The 22,679-nt window shown below is 36.0% G+C and overlaps 1 protein-coding gene and 1 long non-coding RNA gene across 5 annotated transcripts in view; one reads left to right on the top strand and one right to left on the bottom strand.

Annotated features, from left to right (window-relative positions):
- The window catches only part of LOC309387193, a 47,222-nt gene that overhangs the window by 6,710 nt on the left and 17,833 nt on the right, over positions 1-22,679 (top strand). The window contains exon 3 of the long non-coding RNA XR_014174561.1: positions 19,227-19,371. This is a non-coding gene — a long non-coding RNA (uncharacterized lncRNA). The remainder of the gene's footprint in view (positions 1-19,226; positions 19,372-22,679) is intronic.
- Positions 1-22,679, bottom strand: part of KIF27 (kinesin family member 27) — a 31,772-nt gene that overhangs the window by 3,072 nt on the left and 6,021 nt on the right. For 2 of the 4 annotated variants that reach the window (XM_081943471.1, XM_081943470.1), the window contains exons 5-17: positions 19,125-19,268; positions 18,675-18,875; positions 16,908-17,092; positions 12,171-12,304; positions 9,989-10,144; positions 9,369-9,574; positions 8,110-8,307; positions 6,994-7,101; positions 5,124-5,300; positions 4,002-4,217; positions 2,571-2,777; positions 2,040-2,238; positions 623-784 (exon numbers count right to left, since the gene is read on the bottom strand). In XM_081943471.1, the coding sequence (XP_081799597.1) occupies positions 623-784; positions 2,040-2,238; positions 2,571-2,777; positions 4,002-4,217; positions 5,124-5,300; positions 6,994-7,101; positions 8,110-8,307; positions 9,369-9,574; positions 9,989-10,144; positions 12,171-12,304; positions 16,908-17,092; positions 18,675-18,875; positions 19,125-19,268 (2,293 nt within the window). The remainder of the gene's footprint in view (positions 1-622; positions 785-2,039; positions 2,239-2,570; positions 2,778-4,001; positions 4,218-5,123; positions 5,301-6,993; positions 7,102-8,109; positions 8,308-9,368; positions 9,575-9,988; positions 10,145-12,170; positions 12,305-16,907; positions 17,093-18,674; positions 18,876-19,124; positions 19,269-22,679) is intronic. The other 2 variants (XM_081943473.1, XM_081943472.1) reach the window with 2 other exon arrangements.

Raw genomic sequence — 22,679 nt, 5'->3', positions numbered from 1 at the left:
GAGAAAAGGGCTGGAGCTCTTCCCGACACTGAGTTGACGCGAAATCGCAAAAGCAGGTGAGAGGCTCCTGCCTTCTCGGGGCGGAGAGCAGATTGCGCGATTGGGTCAGCAGGGAGCCGCAGGAGAAGGGCCAAAGCCTATTAAGATTGTTACCCATGCTAAGCATGGGTAACAGTCTTAATAGAGAATCTCAGCATACGCGCATCCCACATTCCTTTATTTTATTTTCCCCGCCTTGTTTTACGCCTCAGAAATGGTACCTCCTGGCTTCCGTAGCTCTGCCCATCAACCTCCATCACTCGTAGCAAGCTGCTTTCCCAGCGTCTCTCTTCTCCCCCTCCTCACCTCCATTCCGGCTCCTACTTTCCCCCCACCCACACATACACCCCTCTCCTTCCGCCACGGGGGGAACCCAAGCCACTCCTTCCCTTCGGGCTGGCTTCTTGCCAGCCTCCCTGCGGTAGGCTCCTCAGCAACCCCTGTGAAAAGGTCGTTCGATCCCAAAAGGGGTCGCGACCCACAGGTTGGAAACAGCTGTCATAGAGAGATCTTTATGGGAACTTTTAATGTGAGTTACTACTACGTTTTAGTTATATTTGGGTTGTAGCTCTAATATTCATACATTTACTTTGTTTAGGGTGATATGTTGCTTCCCCAACAACATCCTTTAATTTCTTCTTTAAATCTCGGCTGGTTTTCTTATAAAAAAACAAATCTCGTTCCAACTGCTGAACTTTAGCTTCGTAGGCTTTAATAGTTTCTGCAATATTTTCCCCTTCTTGATCTAAAAAAAGACAGAAATTTGTTTTACTATGATACATTTTATTATAACACAATGAACAAAGCTACGTTTCTTTCGCATCTTGCTAGCATTTTGTCTCCAACTTTGTAAAAAATAACACATGCATGTAAATATTTAAAAGAACTCCTATGATTTTAAAGTCAGAAAAATGAATAACCCTGGATAAGAAAACAAAACATAATTGAAGCACCTAACAAAAAGTAGTTCATTGAACTTGTGAGAATTAGAAAAAATGTGGTCATTAATGTTTTTAAAAAGCAGAAAATTGCACCTATCATAAAGTAATAATTTACTGACAGAAAGTCATTAATAAGTTTGAAGGTTACTTCTTTAAGCAATAATGAGATCAAGTTGGAAAAGGCACATCTAGAAGAACCTGAGGATATTGTACCCAGGTACAGATAGTCCTTGACTTAAAACCATTCATTGAATGATGAATCAAAGTTACTACAGTGCTAAAAAAAGATTTACAATCAATTCTCAAAGTTATAACCATTGCATCTCCCCCATGGTCACTGATCACAATTTAAGCACCTAACAACTGGCCTACATTTATGACAGTTGCAATGTCTTATGATCACAATTTGTGACCTTTTCATTTGCATTCCAACAAGCAAAATCAATGAGGACAGATTTGCTTAACGATTGCATGCTTCACTTAATCATGTGATTCACTTAATAATTGAGGTTAAATGGTTATAAAATTGGGTCAATCACATGATGACCGCATTGCCTAGCAATCAAAACTCCGGTCCCAACTGTAATTATAAGTCAAGGACTACTGGTACGTTCCTCTATAAATTGTAGATACCAAGATCCTGTTCCCCTGGTAAAGGAAGTCTTCAAAAAATTTCCCTTTCCCCTGTGGACTTAATTCTGACCCTGATACTGAATAATTTTGACATGAGACTGGGGAAAGTGGAGCTTTGAAAAATTATCTCCCCTTTTCATCAGTTCTAACATCCAATGAATGAATTTCTTGTTCACAGAAAAAGAAAGTCAGTCTTGACTTCTCGTGTCTAGTTATGTATGGAATGTTAAAAGAATATGAATAATCAAAGCATTTTTACCTGAGTTTATTACAACTGACATTTTAAAGCAAGAGCTAATATAATAAATGTCTCATAACTTTGTTTGTAGTACTATGAATTGTAATTTGTGGGTAAGCTGTGGCTGTAATAGTATTTAAAGATTGTATATTTTATATTAATTTTCAAGATTATACAAGATCCAATACCTTTACAATGAAGCAGTATCAATTGAATCTTTTGTTCATGTTCTTTTTGTTGAAGGGTGAGGCGCCTGTCACATTGTAGCATGAGGTGTTCAAGTGCCAATTCAAGTTCTCTTATTATATTTTCTTGTTCCATTGCCCTCATTTTCAATTCTTCAGACTGCAATTGCAATTTACGTTCACTCTCACGGAGTCGAACAACCTAAAAATAAGTAGTATTTTCTTTATACAAGTCTGTTTGAATATAAATGTAATCCATTTCTTGTTTAGGATAATTTAAAAAAAATAAAATTGTAAGCTTGAACAGGAATTGTTAATAAAATCATCGAATTTGAATGTGCTATGAATGTGCTATGAAAAAACATCAGAAGGTTTCACTGTTGTCAGAGTTATAACACATAATTACCAGAAACAATATTTTAAAATGATTTATGATACTGCACTCAGATAGAAGTACCGGTACATCAGATGGCCATTTTGTACCAATAAAAAGAACAGGCAGATTTCCCATTGCTGAATACTATTCTGACAAACCTTGTTAAAGTACTTTAGAAGAATTGCGCGCAGTTCAGTAGCAGACAATGATACCAACTTTCCCATCACACTGGCTTCACTTTGGGTAAGGTTCTGTGATGACACTCTGATTGAGTTTTGATGGTTTTGTATGCTTTCGTTCTTATAAGCAATGGCCGCTTCCAAGGTTTCAATTCCTTCCTCAAGCTGGAATAAAACATGTTCTTCCTAGGAAGAAAGAAAACAGAAATGTCAAATGTATTACAATAAATCTGAAGGCTATTAATTAATCTCACAATTCCTGTGATTATGAATTTACCGTAATACATTATTGTAGTTATATTTATATGTACTATAAATATATATACATTATGTGTTGCAGGAAATGTTAAAAGTCTAATTATGGCATTCAGTTAGTACAGTGATTTTCAAACTATTTTGAAGAACTCATGGGTTCTTCAGAAGCCTATCATATGCTTCTTAGCGAAAGCAGAAACAGTATATAAACATCTACAGAAAAGGAGCCAATTCTCAAATTTCTCACCTATTGTGCTTGAAAAAAGTCTTTTCTGTCTATAATGGAATTAAGTATGCAAATTGATTGTATAATCACACAATCTTTAACAACTTTCCCTTATTTTATTTTTTTTTAACTTTAATTCTGGGGTTTTTAGATTTTACTGTGTTTTAATTGTCTCTATTCATCTGCCTCCCTTCTCCATGTCCATGTCCATGTATTTGTTTATTGTGTATGTGTTGTCTATTTTATATTTTATGTGTTTTCTTGTACGCCGCCCCGAGTCCTTCGGGAGAGGGTGCGGCTAAGAAATAAATTTTATTATTATTATTATTATTATTATTATTATTTCTTTGTTTAATGAAACCACATTCCTTAGTTTAACAAAACTACATCTCTTAACACAGGTGTGTCAAACTCAAATTTATTGAGGGTCTCATCAGGGCTGTGGTTGACCTCGGGGGGGGGGAAGTGTGACCAACTGGGTGGGCGTTGCCAGTTTGACACCACTCCTCAAACTGTTGACATGTTTCCTCTTCACATTGGGTAGACCGGGCTGAAGCCACGCATGTTCGATCTTTCCTCTTTGCATTGGGTAGACCAGGACAGCCCCATGGGCCGGATCCAATCACATCACGGGCCAGATTTGGCCCGTGGTCCTTGAGTTTGACACCCCTGTCTTAACATATAGGGGCTGCTGCTTTTTTAGAAGCAGAGAAGAAAATACACAAAAACAGAAAACGGGAGAGGAGGGCATCTTTCCTGGAGATACTTTTCACTGTTCGATTTCTTCTGAAAGGTTTTAACAAAATACCATGATTCTTTTTTTAAAAAAATTACCAGCTCTACATATTAACAGTTTGCCTATTAATTTGATTGCATTTTGATTTTTCTATTAACAGCAGCTAATTGTTATCAAATAGATAATAACTTACTTCTGCTGATAACACTCTGCCATTCTTTAATTTCTCATCCACGCTGTTTCTTCTTTTCAATAGCTGATCCCTTTCTTTTTGCAAAGCCTGAACCTCTTCAAAAATCTTCCCTTGTTCATCTGTGGCAGTTCTTTGAAGCTGCTTATTTTTGTCACAAAGTTCTTGATCTAACATACTTAGACGGGTAGATAATTTTAAACTATCTTCATTGAGAGCCTATGAAATCACAAATGAAGATATCATCCCTTTAAGAACAATAATTTTGAAAAGAGATTTGGCACTTTAAAGACTATTCTGGCATAAATCTTCATATAATATATTCCACTGAAAACTCTTTAGATCTTAGGGTATCTTCATTCCTCATGGCTGAACTATTAGTATGTACAATGACTATAATGTGGGCTAGATACAGATAGTGTTTAGACAGATTTTGTTTGAAATCTGAAATTATGACTAATGATTTCACCACAACTTCTTTAGCTTCTTTTGTTATTTCAATTTAATGGTCCTCTGGTAAGAACATCTACCATGTTACGCCTGAGTTTCTGCTCAATTTAAAAGGTAAGTGAAAGGGAAGCATATGTCTTAGCAGTTTAGCATTACAGACATGGGGGAAAGTGTAGAACTAAGGAGATGGAACAATTTAAGAGTTCCTGTTAATGGAACTCTAACTACCCTAAAATGTCAGCATTCATCTTGCAAAAACAATTCCACAACAATTTCATAACAACTCCATTTGCACCATAGCACAGAAAGAAATTAATTTGCTATTTTGATTAACAGAAGAAGAGTAGGCATGCAAGTGCAAAGTCAATCTAAGAATGTCACAAGTGCTGCTTGTACCAAAACCGTATCATCTATTTTGATAACAGACTATAGTGTAACAAAATACGTTTTCTATGTTGGTTTGACATAGTTATGTATTGGTTATTATGGGAGAAAGAGCCAAAAAAAATCATTACAAAGCATTCAGCAATAGATGTACCCCATATTTCTCATTAAAAATTAGTTAATTTGAAATTGCTAAAACATTTTTATACTGAAGACACAGAAAGCTGAGTGCAAGTGCAGAGTGCTAATTTCTAATTTCAATTCCTAGCATACAACAGTATTAAAAAGTACCTGGCTGGATCTCAGTTTTTTAATTTCCAAATGGCTTTTCTCCTGCATTAGTGTTTCCTTCTTTAAAATAATCGCTTCTCTTCTTTTTAAATCTTCCTCCAGAGCAGCTAACTCTTGATGCTGGTGCAAAATCTTTTCTATTTCTTCATCTAAGCACTTCTTTTTCTCTTCTAATTTCTATATTGAGCAGAAATGATGCACAAATTTAGCTCCTCAATTATACTAATTTTAATACTGTAATACTAAAACTAGCTTAAATAGTGCTTTTTTTTCCAATGGGATAAAAATTCCAATTGGCATTTATAGTGTAATTTTATGCACATCAATCCAAAAGTAAGTCACGTTCAACTCAATGGGACATACTCCAAAATTAATAGTAGAGGACTATTTAATTTAATCAGGTCAAATGGCATACCTCATAAAACTATAATTTGTCCATGGACTAAAAAACACAAACTTTTAAGTTATAACATCAAATCTGACAGATACAAGATAAATCAATACTTATGATTTTCAAATTAGTATGCACATTAAGGATCCCATCACAGTGTTTTTATAAATAGAAATATGAACGCATATTTTTTTTTAAAGTACATTTTTAAACATTACAAGTGTATCAATGTATACTTCCAAACTATGCCTTTTAAAATAATGACTCCTATAGATGTAGATTTTACTGGGGAAGTGGGGGTTGTCCTTGATGCTGTTTTTTATTTTCCATGCTTTATCACTCTTTGCTTAAGAAAAATAAAAACAAATTTCTGTGTGGAAGAGCATTCTGCAGCCTGCAAGGTCTCTTCCTTCCCTTTTTCTCTTTGGAACTGTGAGGCAGTTGAATTATCTGAATCATGCTTGTACCTCAAATACAAAACAAAAAGTCTTCTGAATCAGGATGCACTGGAAGAATAGAATATACTTTGGCTCTCTGTAGTTTTGCCCACCTCTGACTTCTGTACATCAAATATGTTTGCTTATTTCAACTGACTTGCGCTTGTTTTGCTGTCAGATGGGTTAGGGTTATTGAGGGATGGTTGACAGTTACCTGAGCAAATGTATATACCTATTGTATAATCCCAACAAGGATATTTCACCAAGCAGGCAAAAATGTGGGGGATATGAGATTATTCATTTATTTATAAAATGTATATGCTGCCCATTGGGAGGGGAGGGAGAGCAGAAAAGGAACAAGAGCCAATGTTGCATTGGTGAGTGCTGAAGAGAGGGAATGGGAAGTTGCATAGCTTGTCCTCCAGCTGAGGGACTAGAGCCAGCATTCAGCATTATACTATCACTAATCATAATAAACTTATGAAATACTCTATGTTCTTAGTTAAAAATAAAAATTTCCCCATAAGATAACGGAGTTCTAGAAAATCATACAGGCCAAGGGCTAACATGGAAAACAAGATTATCTGTAATCCTATAAATGAGGAAAGGCTGATTGTATGATAAATGATTCACACAATCCCTTATGACTGGTAAAAATAAGATCTTGTTTGCCTCCCTCCCCCAATTCATAATTTTCTTTGATTTATCAGTGAAGCATTTTTTTCCAGAGTATCACTTTCAATTTAAAAGAACTGCAATTTCTTTAGAGTTTAGAAAAGCTATAATACTACTACATTTTGCCAAGCTTTTCATTGTTAACTCATTCCATGACATTACTAATGTTAAGCTTTTATCTTTTAAAAATTATTTTAGCTGTCTAAGATACTTCTTAGAGGAGAAAAACCAGGAATAAGTTACAGAAATTAAATACTAAATAAAGAGTTGCAGGCTTCAAGCCATTTAGTGGCCGCATGTTATGGGTAGAGTAGGGCAAGGCTATCAAAAGCGTTTTAGCAGATTAGCATTACAAAACTTCAATTGCCTGCAGTTGTTGGGGAGCCCCAGTTGAGTTTCTTTTCTTAAATGCAGCAATCTCTTCATCCTTTAGCTTTAGAATCTTCTCCTGCTGTTCTGTCTTTTGTTGAAGTTCCTGTAAGTAATTTTTTAAAAATACATATTACTAGAATATTGACTTTTACAGTTCTCATTTTGAAACAAATTTTAGAGGCACAAAGAAGACTGAAGGAATTTGCCCATCTAGTCACCAGGAGTGAAGACTGACTCAAAAGTACACATGTGCGTGTGCGCGCAAGCATACACACACACACACACAGAGCAGTAATCTTTACAAGTCTCAACTGTTGATATAGACCAGCGATGGCGAACCTTTTTTGGCTTGCGTGCCATAAGTGGGGGGAGCACAGGGAGGTAGTGTACAGGCATGCCGCACCCATAATGCAATGCGCGACCCCTCCCCCGGTCTAGGCACGTCCGATTTGCTCGGAGGGTCGTTTTGAGCGCTCCGAAGGCTTGAGGGACCTTCAGGATGCTTCCCTGAAGCCTCACGGTCAAAACAATGCTCCGAGCAAACCAGAAGTCCGTTCCTGAACTTCCGGTTTGCCCGAAGGGCCGGTTTTTTGCGCTCTGGAGGCTTCAGGGAAGCTCATGAAGCCTCTGGAGGGCCTCCGGGGGGCGGGGGGGCTCTTTTCGCCCTCCCCAGGCTCCTATAAAGGCTCTGGAGCCTGGGGAGGGCGAAAAATGGCTTTAAAAAAGGGTGAACTCAGCTGCCAGCTGACAGGGCAGTGCCTTGCGTGCCATAAGTTCGCCATCTCCAATATAGACTTACTACAATACTGTAGAAAGCCTGGAATTGAAGTAAAATACATGGTGTCTCAGTAAATTCAGAATTCAAATATGATTTGAATTAGGAACCTTTTTGGGGCTTGACTGTAATATACAATTTCTGAAACCCTTATTCAATGAATAATGACATGCAGTTAATGTATAGTTTTGTGGAACTGTTTACACATAAAATTGTACATTAACTGCATATTATATTCACAAGAAGTGTTTTATAAGTTGTGCATTACAATCAAATGAAATGAAACTATTGTCATTAAACATAGTTATAATTTACATCTGAAATAAAAACTTTTACCTTGATTTTCAATTGACCATGCTGAATTCCTGTTTCCAGTATTTTCTTTTTTTCATTCTCTTCCCGCAATTTTTTCTGTAATTGGGCTTGTTGATTTTTCATGTGATTAATATTCTGTTCTAGTTCTGATATACGTTTCTTATTCTGGGTAGATAATGATGCTAGATTCTTAGTTTCCTGTTGTTTTTTCTGTATGACCTGAAGTCACATAGTACATTTTATTTCATCAGTTACTGTTATATGATATACTATTTTATTGTTTGGTTAGCTTTCTAATTGGACTGTTTTACTAACTTGCTGCTGGTTTAATTATGGTTCCTTGCATATATGACTAGCTTTGGGCATTTTCAACATATGAGTCAACTATATATATTAAAATGATTTTCATTTTATTTATAGTTTGTGTCTTTCATATATATATATGACAGAAAGGGGGAGTAGTGAGCTCCTTCCCATATTTGGCCACACCAGGGGTTGTAACACAAATACATACCTATTTCCCTGGCTCAGCTGATAAGGAGGAGAGCTTGTGGCTTAGTGGCTAATACAACTGCCTAATATGTAATACAGCCCTGGTTCGAATCCCAGTAAGGGTATGGCTAGCTGATGACAGCTAAATAGCTTGAAATAGATCTATACTAGTCTCCCTTTATTTATTTATCAGCACAAATATAACACACACACACACACACACACACAATAAAGAGAAAGACACAAACTATAAATAAAATGAAAATCATATTAATGTCTTGGTACTTGGCACAATATTGAGTACATCATTAATTACGTTAGCAAGGATTTTTACAGGTGGAGAACATTGCTTTCAGAAAACAAATCTATTATTGGAAATGCTCCATAATTAAGTAATTTTTATAGCTTACATTTCTTAATATATAGGTTATATATGATATACAGAATTATTTGGACAAGAATTGAAGCATAGGCCAAATGAGCAAAAAACTACATTTCTGGAGAAAAGATCCATATATTTGGAAGAGAGATATATAGGTAGTCAGATAAAAAGCATCGTAGTAACCCCACATTGAGTAGCTTTCTGATCTCCAGTTCATGTTCCAAGTCCCTTTGTTGCCATGGCTATTAAATCTATTCTTCTATATCACACGCACCAACCTAGCAAGATTCATGAATTATGATAATATAAAGTATATATTCTATAGTTGAGAGACTAGGTGAGATATTATCTTGTACTTTTTACAGATTATACACAGGTTTTTAATGAATTTCTCAATTGCAAATACCTGAACTTTCAGTTTTGCTGTATCCATTTTTTTTCTGAATTCTTTCTGTAATCTGGCTTTTTCAGCAATGTCCCTTAGTTCCTTGTTCCCCAGTTCTTGGAGTTGCTTTTGTGTTTCTGCTAAATCAATTTTAGCCTGCTCTGCTTCATGCTCCAGTTGTGTTATTTTCAGAGAATATTGCTGGCTTACAGATCGAGCATCATTACCTTAAAAATATTAATTTTAAATAATGGAGATCTCATTTGTGACTTTTGACATTGTAGCAGCAATTGTTATCATTTTTAAAAACCATTTAACATATTTATTACCAATTTTTTTAAAAAAACTAGTCCAAGTGATATTAAAGATGGCTCCTCATATACATATTTTGTTCTCAAAATAACCAGGAGGTAGATTAGGCAACAAAATTAAAATAAATGGTTCAATATAATTTAATGTAACTTTTTAGAAAAAAATTCACAAACTAAGGATTGCTCCAATGACAAATGCTGTACATTGATTTTACACTGCCTTTTAAAAAATGTTTTTTCACTGTGCAGCAATAATTATCTCATATAAAACCTGGTTCTTTTCTTTTATATATATTTATATTCAAAGTGTAAGTTACGAAATATATGTACCTGTTTTCACCAATTCTTTAATGAGTTCTTCTTTCATTCGGATATTAAGGGTAAGTTCATTCATTTTTTGCTTAGCAGCAATAAGTTTTAGCTCTGAATTCTTTAACTTTTGCACATTTATTATTTGACTTTTCTTGATAAGTTCAATATCCACACCTTTAAAGAAAGTATACTGTTTTAAGAACATAAAACATATTCTCAGAGACGCCTAAAATATTAGGTGTAAGCAGTTTTGGGTCTAACAGAACAAAACTAGGCTAAGTATATTATAAAATGAACTGTATTACTGTACCAAGATTTTTTTTCAAAGGTTGAAATCTATTTTTAGTATATAGTTAAGTACAGAAAGTTTACGAATACAAGTAGTTATATATGAACGCAACTACAGGAAGCCTTCAACTTACAACAGTTTGTTTAGTGACTTGAAGTTACAACAGTACTGAAAAAAGTGACTTATAACCATTTTTCATACTTATGACTATTTCAACATTGCCATGGTCACATGATCAAAATTCAGATGATTGGCAACTGACGCCTATTTATAACAATTGCAATGTCCGAGGCATCATATCCTTTTGTAACCTTCTCATAAGCCAAGTCAATGACGAAGGCAGATTCACTTAACAACTGTGTTACCAATTTAACTACTGCAGTGATTCACTTAACAATTGTGATAAGAAAGGTCCTAAAATGGGGCAAAATTCACTTAACAGTTGATTCACTTAACTACAGAAATTTTAGACTCAATTGTGGTCATAAGTCGAGGACTACCTATATATGTATCAAATATATGAATGTGGATTTCATATATAGCATAGTGAGTTACCGTATTTTTTTTGGAATATAAGACGCACCGGAGTATAAGACGCACCAAGGTTTTGAAGAGGCAAATTTTAAAAAAAAGCAGGTAGGTAGATAGAGGGATAGAGAAGGAGAGAAAGAGAGAAATACAGTAGGTCGGGAGAGAGAGAGAGAGAGAGTATTTAGGTAGGTAGATAAAGGGATAGAGAGAGAGAGAGAAATACAGTAGGGAGGGAGGGAGGGAGAGAGTGTGTGTGTAGGTAGGTAGAGGGATAGAGAGAGAAATAGAAAGAGATAGAGAGAAATACAGTAGATAGGTAGGGAGAGAGAGACTGTGTGTAGGTAGGTAGGTAGGTGGGTAGAGGGATATAGAGAGAAAAAGGGAGAGAAATACAGTAGATAGGTAGGTGTTTCTGCTGGCATAGCACTTGATCAATGTAATTCTCATCAATCAGTTAAAGAGCTTTCTGAAAGGGAAAAAAAAGTTTTTACATTCTGCAAACCTCCCCAAAACGGCCTGTTTTTCGCAAAAACAGGCCAGGTTTTTTTTTTTAAAAAAAATTGCATGCATAGCCTTATGGAGGCTTATAGAGTGCTGCTGTGGGCTGGGGGGGGGCAAAAAAGGCCCATTTTTCACTCATTTCTGCCCTCCCCAGCCCCCAGGAGCTCTCTGAAAGCTTCCATAAGGGTATGCGTGGCCATTTTGGTGAAGGGGTGGGGCTTCGGGAGGCAAAAAATGCTATATTCGATGTATAAGACGCACCCAGATTTTCAGCCTCTTTTTGAGGTTTTGAAAAAGGTGCGTCTTATACTCCAAAAAATACGGTACTTAAGCTTCCAGGTATAGTTTGAAAACTAATTGTGTGTACATTGGCCAATTCAGATAAACTTTAATATAATATTCAAAATAGCATGCAGTAATAGGGAGGTATGTATAATATCAAAATATCACCTGTAATATGCTATTTCTCATTTGCTGGCATTCATAATGATTTTCCATATTTATTGATTACAACTTAAAATGCTACGTTTAAATCTCTGTGTAATAAAATATATTTTACATTATTTTTTTAAGTTTAGTGACACATTCATTACGTTTGAATGCACTGTTAATTTTTAAAAGCCTGTTTGCTTAAAAATATTTTAATTGAAAGGCATTTCAATAAATAAATATTTAAAGTATTAAAGAGCAAATATGTATATTTTATGAAATTTAATGTTAATGTTATAGTACAAATGTCATCCTCATTAATTAATTATGCATTGCTTTGAATACAAATCCTTATTTCCAGATTCCCGTTCCCATTTTATTCTTTGGACTACATAAGACACAATAATAGTTGTAGATCGTTGTAGACCAATAATTGGTAGATCAATTGACCTTCTTTATCTGTAACAGCTTCTGTTGATGAAAGATTTCCGATTTCTGAACTGGCATTTTGCTGTACCTCTTTTCCTTCAGTTATATAGCTAAAAGAAGCCTGCTTCCGTGTCCATGTACGGTTTAAGGAACGTCTAAGTAAAAATTGAAGCAGGCATTAAAAAAAACAAAAACAAATACAGCTTGAGATGTCAACTGTCTTACAGATAGTCCTTGACTTGCAACCATTTCTTTAGTGACCCTTCGAAGTTACAACAGCATTAAAAAAAGTTACTTATGACTATTTTTCATACTTACGACCATTGTAACATCCCCATGAACGTTGAGATCAAAATTTAGATGCTTGGCAACTGACAAAGTCAATGGGGAAGCCAGATTCACTTAACAACGTGTTACTAATTTATTCACTTAACAACTGTGATGAGAAAGTTCGTAAAATGGGGCAGAACTCACTTAACTGTCTTGCTTAGTAACAGAAATTTTGGGCTCACTTATGGTCATAAGTCGAGGATAACCTGTAATCGTAAGCATTTTTACAGTGAAAGAATGTTTTATGAACAAAACATTGCTATGAGTATTGCTACTAAATAAAAATGTGATTTTTTTTCTTTTGGCACATTTGTTATCTTGTTTGTTTATTTATTTTTTGTGTATAAAGTTTTTTATTTTTTCATTTTCAAAACATATAACCACATGTATAGTATTACATAGCCAACATTGTATTGTATTATTAAATGTTTACATCAATTCGTCTTACCATCAACTTCCCAAAACAATTATTGGCTCTTCTTTTCTCCATACACCATATTTGTACCTTATCCACCACTTCCTTCTCCCTCTCTCCTTCCCCTCTCTACCTCCTTTCTTCCCTCTGTCACCCTTCCCTTATCTACTTCCCCTTCCTCTCTCCTTCTCCTCTCTCCCCTTTCCACGCCTCCTTTCGGTCGTCCTCTTCCCCCCCTGCCCTCTCTCCTATCCCTCTCTTCTTCCCTTACCTCTCTTCTCTACTTCACCTCATTTACTTGGTGTATTTCAGCTTCTGAGAGAGCTCCATTTTATGTTGATGGTATTTATAATTCCTTTTCAATATACATATTTAATTTAAATATATACAGTATCTTCCTCCTCCTTTTTTCAAAAAGAGAGGGAAAAAAGTGTACATATATAGACATTGTGCTTTTAAATCCTCCCCCCCAAGCCTAATTTTGGCTGAGATGTAGACCTGGTTACAATTTCCAGCTATTCTCATCATTGTATTTATATAATTATGCATCCTTACACGCCCCCCCTTTGTGATTCTGTCTTTAAATCTCAATAGTTTCCCACTGTAAGTATATTTCATGTTCCCTCTATATCTTGGTTTAGGTTACTTTAATTGTCTATAAATGGCAATCCTTGCTGTTCAATGTTCATTACAATTCCCTTAATCTACTATATAGAAAACCAAGCAGTACACATCTCACTTTGTTCAGTATCTTAGAAGTTCTATATATGTCCATGTTTCGTATATTTTAACCCATGCTTAATTGTCCTTCTATTGTCATATTCAATCAATTAGCAACTCAATTTAATTATCATGTATAAAAGTGAATCACAAACCTCTGCTTTACAATCTCCCCATATCGGTTTCATATTTGTCCATATTCCATATATTTTAACCTTTATTTAATTATCTTTCCATTATCATATTCAATTAGTTACCAACTCAATTTTATATATTTAGGAATATACTTCTTTACCTTAGCTTTATATTTTCCCATATAACAATTTCTAGTTGTCTGATTTTTTCCTAGTAAGTCTTTTGTCCCACTACTCTATTCCTGCCTTCTCCCTTTTCTTTGTTTTGACATGTCCACCTTCTTCAATTTTCCCCAAGCCACTGTCAAAGAGCTCTTTTATATTTCCCTTTGTTGGAGTGTAACCTCCTTCTTCAATTTTTTCTTCAATTTTCCTTATGCCACTGTCAACCTGTTTTTTGTCTGCTTTTTATTTCCCACCGTTTCTACCCCTTCATTATCTCCCCCCTTCTTCCTTCCCTTCTTTTTTAAATACCTGCTTCTCTGAGTTCAGAATTCTATTTAGACTTGATTTTAATGAGTTTAATGATTTATGCATATTTTTTATAATTTCACGTAGTTCTTCAAATTCCCACCTTTCCATAATGTCCAGTTCCAGAGTTACAGTTAATTATACAGTTCTTATTTTAGAGTTCTGGTCCACCTTAAATTTATTTAATTCAACTGCTGTGGAGAAGAGCGACGGAAGCCATTTTGGTCTTTTGTTCTTCCTTAATGTCCAGTTCCAAAATTGCAGTTAGTTATACAGATCTTATTTCAAAGTTCTGGTCCACATTTAATTTAGCTAATTCGACTAATGTGAAAACGGAAGAGAATCTGGAGCCATCTTGATTTTTTGCAGAAAAAAAGAAAAAAAAAACCTTTGTATTTCCCAGTTCTTGTTTTTTTTCCCTTGCCACCTCTTGTTATCTTTCCACCTCTCGTTAGTTACAGTTGCTCAAAATATATTAATTGGAACAAATTTGCATACAGCCAAACTCGGGTATGCTTCTCTTCGCCTTCTCTTCGCCTCCTGCTTTTCCAAGTTCTGATTTATGGCAGTTTGTTAATTAGAACTTCCCGCACAGGCAAGATTAGGCTTTAATTTTTTAGTGAGAAAATAGTGCTTTTTCTTGATCTTTCTCCCTTGTTGCATTCCACTTCTCATTAATTAAAGTTGCTTAAGATATGTATGTTAGAAGAAACTCAGACGAAATAAATCTTCACACTCCTAGATTCCTTTAGAAACACAATATTTTCAAGTCCAAAACCAAATTTAGAATTTGTGTTTGAGTGGGTTTGTCACTTCTTTACTTTCTCCTTTCTGTCCAAATTGTTTCAAGCAAATGGCTCTGTTTTGGGCTCGTGATTCAACTCTCCGTTTTCCCCCTTCTTTCTTTCTTTTTGCCAAAATCCCAATCTGTCCATCAATATTATTTATGCTCTCAAGGTTCTTTGCCTTTTCCAAATTCTGATTTATAACTGTGGGTTAATAGATCTTCTTACCAGGCTGTCCATGGATGAACATGTGACAGCCATGGCCAGGGGGGCGTTCCACCAGGTTCGCCTGGTGCGCCAATTGCGCCCCCTATTGGACCGGGATGCCTTACGCACAATCACCCATGCGCTGGTGACGTCTCGCCTGGACTACTGTAACGCTCTCTACATGGGGCTTCCCTTGAAATGCACTCGGAGACTGCAGTTGGTCCAGAATGCGGCCGCGCGGGTGATTATGGGGAGTACCAAGTACTCCCATGTGACACCTCTCATGCGCGAGCTGCACTGGCTTCCTGTGGTCTATCGAGTGCATTTCAAGGTTTTGATTACGATCTTTAAAGCGCTCCATGGCTCAGGACCTAGTTACCTGCGGGATCGTATTCTGCCCCATACATCCCTACGACCCATCCGCTCGCACAGAGAGGGACTTCTCCAGGTGCCGTCTACCAGACAGTGCCATGGGGCGGCGCCTAGGAGCAGAGCCTTCTCTGTGGCGGGCCCAGCCCTGTGGAATGACCTCCCCCCGGATATTAGGACTACTACTGACCTCCGCTCCTTCTGTGTCAAGCTCAAGACCCACCTTTTCCAAATAGCTGGCCTGGCTCGACCATAACTTAGTAACGCTCCTGATGGGTTTTTTTAATTTGGTAATTTTATTAGGGGATTTTAAATTGTATTTTTAACTGTCTTTCACTTAAGTCCATCCTCCTCCATGCACATATGTATATGTCTCTGTTCTTTTGTATATATGTTTGTCTTATGTGTATTTTTTATCTGTTTGATTGTACGCCGCCCCGAGTCCTTCGGGAGAGGGTTGCGGCTAATCAAATAAAATTATTATTATTATTATTATTATTATTTCATCTCACCTCTGCACATTCCTGCTCAGCTGCTTTGGCCTGAAGCCAACTTCTTGTGCAGCAATGTTGCCACTCCGATTCAGAGGGCAAATATCTGACCTACGAGGGCCTGTTGCACTCCCTCTGGGTCTGATGAGACACTGCCCCTTCTTCACACACACCCCCGGGAGGTTCTGATCCAAAAACGGATCTCGGAATTGGTTTGTCAGACAGGGTTCGTGTGAGACTCTTCAAAGCTCACATCCCCCACGTCTGTCCAGCTGGAGAACTTCTGGTCGACTCCTATTATCTTGTTTATTGATGAATTCAAAGACACACTTTTATAAGTACTATTGCATCCTACAGAAATACAACTTTCTATTAGCTATTTTGGAACTGAACTGCAATGTAGTTTAGGTGGGTTACCTTTGTAAATATCCAAAAATTGCAATTATTGGGGTATAATGTCATATCTAAGTTACTAAATGATACAGGAGACAGAAATAATAAAGAACTTGTACTGAAGGATATGCAGTGGTTGCTAGTTGCCTATAAAGCAAAATTTAAAGTGCTAGAGTTTATCTTTAAACTATAACTAGCTTAGAACTTGACAAACTAAGGGACCATCTCCATTAACTTCCTCTTACTCAGATCAGCAGAAGAGGATCCTTTGAACGTCCCCCACCAGAAGTTACACAACACATTGTTGACTGTTGGTTCAGCTTCTTTCTGTCTGCTATAAAATTATTCTTTCAAATTTAAATATATTTTCATAGCATGAGCTAACAGATATACACGTTAAATATCACAAGCTATATATTGCTCATATGTGATTAAAAACATACCTAAATCTGAATCTCCTTCCACTCTTGGCATTGTTTTCATCATCATCATCATCATCACTGTGATCAGAAAAGCAATAATGAAGGACTTCATCTTGCTCTTCTATGTGATCCATCATGATCTGATTACGGGTCTGAAATCCAGCTATAACTTTACTTAAGGAATACATCGGAGGGCTTGTGTGTACCTTTTAAATAAGTTTTTAAAAATTAAATATTTTTATCCAGGTTCTGTTTAAAAATTGCTCAGTGTATATTGTAGGGCAAAGTAACTTTATATGACTCAAATCCCCATTTTGGGGGAGAAGGTTAGGATGAGTTGTTGTGTTTACATCTTTGCTTGTCCTGATAATCGGAACTATATTAGTTGCTATTTTTATTTATTTGTCAAAATAGAAATTTGCCCGCCTCCATAAAGACTGTGTACAACATTAAAATTAGTAAGAACAAAAAAACAAAAAGCAATGTACATCCAGAAAAGAAAACTTTCCAACTAACTTAAGTAAAAATCCATAAGATAATTACCAACCATCTAATCCAGGTCTGGGGGAAAGCAGTGTTTCACAGACTTTTTAAATGAAGTGGGGGTGGGATATGCAATTCCGAGGGATCTGCTATTACATAGAACAGACATAATAGAGAAGGTAAAAAGCCCAAGGCCTCTTTGATTAAACTATTTGACCACTGGAACCTGGAAGATGTCCGCATTGTCCAATTGTATAGGATAGACATATACTATCGTAGTCAGCTAGCCAAGCCCTATGCCATGAAGGGCTTTATAGGTGGAAATCAGCATCTTGAATTGCACCTAAAAGCCAAATGGCAACCTGTTGAGCTCATGGAGCATTAGTGTTATGTAAGAATGCCAAAAATGTCCATTACTACCCACCTCAGTGCATTCTGGACAAGTTATAAGTGTTCATCCATCCAGGACTCAGCGTGGAAAATTTCCAGGATTTGGGGCCCTAAATACCCACAGTCCCTCAGTCTTGCTGTGATTGAGAGTGAATGTATTCCTCTCCATCCAGATTCTCAGCCTTCAGTCTCTGACAGCCTCACTTAGACACCCAGGATTGAAACGTACAATTGGAAAACATCAACCACTGACAAATGACCTCATTCAGTCATTTATGGATGTTAAACAGAAGGGGTGAAAATATAGAGCCCTGTAGCATCTACAAGTGAGTAGCCATAGGCTGCAGTGCCTTTCTTTCTTCCAACACCAACTAGAATTATTTGCATAGGGGGGAAAAACATAGCACAGCATCCTCTACTCCAGTTCAGAAGGATACCCCAATTAATGGTATCAAAACCTGCCAAGAGATCTCTGGAATTGAGTGTATACCTCATATCTGCCTCTTCTAGAGGCCTTTATTTTATAATATCCAAATGACGATATTCTTTTTTCCTGACATTCAGAGATTATTCAAGCCAGTTCCCAATGCTAACTCTGCTATGTTCCACAGCTATCCAATGCAGGCATATCAGGAATGGGCAACCTTTTAAAATATTGGAACAGAACAGAACAAAGAACCCAGTTCTAGTGGAGTATGGGGAATATCAAAACCACCAGATAGAAATGGAAGAAATGGAGTAAATAAATGCACTATATTTGCCATCTTTAAATGGGATGGGAGAAATTATTCATTACAGTTTCTTTCCTCAATTGATCAACCTACAGATGTTCATGTTACCACAGTTCCTTTCAACTTTGATTCATAAATTGAAAATAATAAAGTTAATTATATAAAAAGTTTTTTTCATATATACCTTTCGAGAATCCAATCTTAATGGTATGTTATTCATCTGCATCAAACTTTTAGTTAATGGAACACTATAGGGCCTTTTAGCTGATATTACCGCAGCTGGTCCATCTCCAGAAGCACCATCAGAGGCAGATGCTTTCGCCATTTTCTCCAATTTGTCATTTAGCTGGTTAATTATAAGTCGCTGCTCTACCATTTTTTCATTCTTGAAATGAAAAAAAAATTCATTTATTAAACTACATAATTGCAGAAATTAAAGCCACTGAAATCTGGATTCAACTTAAATTTAAAATTGCATTCTTATATGCACTTACATGGGAATAAATCTTGATAACCCTAATTATAATCTTTTCAAACTATGGTTATATTTTTGGTTATTATTATTAAGTTATTATTTATGATTGATATAATTTTATATATATTTCCTAAATAATTTGCAGAAAACTTAAATTACCTGTAACCTATTTGTATCCTGTGCCTCCTTTAGTGTTTCCAGATATTCATGATTTTCTTGTATCAGCTTTTGTATCTGATCTTGCAATATTTTTATTTCCAGTTCTTTTTCACTGAAGACTTCTGCATCTGTTGCAAGAGACTGCTAGGTAATAAAGAGAGAATAGAATAAATGACTGAACGTATGAAATGGAAGTCCACAAATGAAAATGCATTGTGATATTTGCTGCAAATACAGCAATTCTGCTGTAAGTACTGTATTGCATTAACTATATATATATATATATATATATATATATATATATATATATATATATATATATATATATATATATATATATATATATATATATATATATATATATATATATATATATATATATATATATATATATATATACACATTATTGTATATAACCCAAGTACAGTATGCAAAAATTATGAACACATATTGTCTCAAACAATTAAGTGCCTTTAATTTAAACCAACAAAGTACTTAGTAAAAAAACCTTTGCCACATTTTGATCTTATAGGGAAAATGATGTGTATTAATAGCACCCTGTTGTTTCCTTAAAATAATTCCTGCAAATAATAATATTTTTTAAAAAAACATTTCTTATATTTCATGTACGATTTGAGATGGGATAGCTAAAAAGAGAATTATCATGACTGGAAAGGAAATTGAATTCTAATTGTGAGTGGTATAGTATTAATAACAGTCGTTCAGAGAGTTACTAATGGAAACGTTCTTTTTCATATTACATAATAATCTTCCTAAACATATTTCCTTGTAGCAGCAGAAATGAGGAGAATTAAAATCTATTTTCTTGTGTCCCTACAATGCTTAGTACTGAACAATACATCTGCCATCTGGAAACTGGCAAATAAAAGGAAAAATGGAAACAAGTAAATAAATAACCTAAAGAACAATTAACTTTTTAACGAATTTAATTACTTTCCGTAATTACAATCCACTTGGCTATTAAGACATACTACAACTAAATCTAATTTATTAAATCTAGTTATATCAATAGAGTTATTATGACAAATAAAACTGGTATTCCCGTTTGCTGTCATTAACTCCAAGATGCAGGGAGGGGGGGTGTCTCAGATAAAGAGTTTGGGGATGCCACAGGAGAAACAAGAGAAGGGCTGGTGTAGGCTGTGTGCAAGCTGGGCTAAGATTAGCATGGTCTGATGTAGACCACATAAAAGCAGGAATGAATGCTGCAGATGGGACAAAAGAAAGATCAACTTGGGACCTTCTCTGCCAGCCTCCCCATTGACTTGGCTTGTTAAGCCAGCAGGGAAGGTCAAAAATGGTGAGCATATAACTGCAGCTCATTGTGAGTAATTGCAAGTCATGTACCCACGAACTGGGATTTCTATGACTGTGGGGATGTTAAGACACAAACCTGGAGGACATCTATTTTTTCATGATCACCATAACTGAATGATCACTAAACAAATGGATACAAGCCTAGAATTTTCTGTACATGTCAGGTAGGAAACATGTTTCAACCAGAAAATGGGGGTTGATTTTCAGGCTGTTTTTTACTCTGCAAAAGCCAAATAATCAGGCAGGTTGTGTATCACATTAAAGTAAGATTGTTACACTGTTACAGAGTTCCCAGGAGCCAGATAAAATGTAGAATGTAACATATGAATATTTAAACCCTACCATTCCAGGGAATCCATTATGTTTATTAACATCACTAGAGTTTTGGTTGAATGTATGAGTTCCTGATGAAATATACACTATATTGCCAAAAGTATTCGCTCACCCATCCACATAATCAGACTTGGTTGTGAGCGAATACTTTTGGCAATGTAGTGTATGTCTGAGAGCTTGCCATGCCATTATTACCATCTTTAGTCATACCCTTGCTAGATGTAGCATTATATGCTAATGACAGTACCAATCAGCCTTGGCATATTTTGGCCAGCAAGCCACAAGTACAACCAGTAAAACCCAAGATTGCTCATGTTGTTCTGTGCAAACTAGAATCTGATTCACCAGCTATCTGGCAGGTTATTACACATCCCATTCTAAAGCTAGTGTTGGATGGGGTAGCACTGCCCCAAACAGGCCCTGTGCATAATCGGGGGTGGGTGTTTCTCCTGGATTCATAATCCTGCTTGAAGAGCAGGTAGCCAGGAGGGCCTTTGCGCAACTGCCGATTGCGTACCAGTTATGCCCTTTCCTGGACGAACAATTCCTATTCAGTCAATCATGCTTTAATCATCTTCCGTCTTGACTACTTAACGTGCTCTACATGGGGCTACCCCTGAAATGCATTTGGAAGATCCAGTTGGTGCAAAATGCAGCTGCCCATATGGTTTTGTGCAGACCTCGGTGTGCACATGTATCACCTCTCCTGGGAACTGTACTGGTTGCAAATTGCTTCTGGGTGCAATTCAAGGTGCTAGTTGTCACCTTTAAAGCCCTTCATGGCTTTAAACAGGTTATCTGAGGGACTGTCTCTTGCCAGTTACACTTACCCACTAGAGCAGGGAGGCAAGGAATGCTTCAAGTACCAGCCCCTAAGGAGATACATGTGCCGGAAGAACAGCCTTCTCCCTGGAACATTATCCCCCCCCCCCGACATTAGACTAGCCCCTACTTTAACACTCTTTTGGAAGGCCCTGAAGACTTGGTCCTGCCAGTGGGCCAGAGGATGGAGCCCATTAAATGGGTAGCATGAAAATATGTTGTCACCGGGGTGGGGAGTTATTCTTTTTTCTTTTCATTCTTTTTATTTCTTTTATATGGTGTTTTTATGTGCTTTTAAGCTGCCTTGAGTCGCCATGTGCAAGTAGGCGGCAATATAAATTTTATAAATAAATAAAAGCTACACATGCAGTTTTCTCATACTCGCTCAAATTTGTACTAAAAGGGGAAAAAAGACAAAGCAGTTTTAACACATTTTACTTATTAGAAGCAATTTCTAGTGATCAAGAAATACATTTCCTGTTATCTATAAGTAGTATTACATGTCTGCAGGTAAGAATTTCATACAAGAGTGTATTAAATTTGGTTTGGTGAAAATGGAAGGCAAAAGTTCTGAACTAGTGAAATCTAGAGCTTTGCATAAGAAATACAAAATTCTAGATTTGAGGAAATTCCTTACTTTTGCAAGAAACTTTTAAAACAAAATTCATAATGTTCAGCAGTTTCCCCTGATTATGCATCATATTTCAGAAATCTAAGGAAAAAAAGCCTATTGTATAACATTTTCTTCTGCTAATTTAAGGTTCACTCATAACTATTTCAAGCTTACGTCCCACTAGGCCTACTGAATAATTTAATTAAAGTGCAGAACATTACTTCCATTAAACTAGCTCTGATAGGCAGGTAATGGAAATATAAGAGCCATGTTTAATACCCAAAGAACATTATTTGTTTACAGTTCACGTATTTAAAAAAAATCATTTACTATCTTTAGGATTCAACCAATATACATATAATTTGTAAAAGATCCCTAACAGAACTAATGTTATAACATTTTCCAGAAATAATGTGAGTTGTAATTTTTATATACTATATTGCAGCCTC

The sequence above is a fragment of the Natrix helvetica genome (genome assembly GCF_964273705.1).
Source record: "Natrix helvetica genome assembly, chromosome: 2".
Lineage (NCBI taxonomy): Eukaryota > Metazoa > Chordata > Lepidosauria > Squamata > Natricidae > Natrix > Natrix helvetica.
The sequence above is the reverse complement of the archived record's forward strand: the minus strand, read 5'-3'. Positions and strand labels throughout refer to the sequence as shown.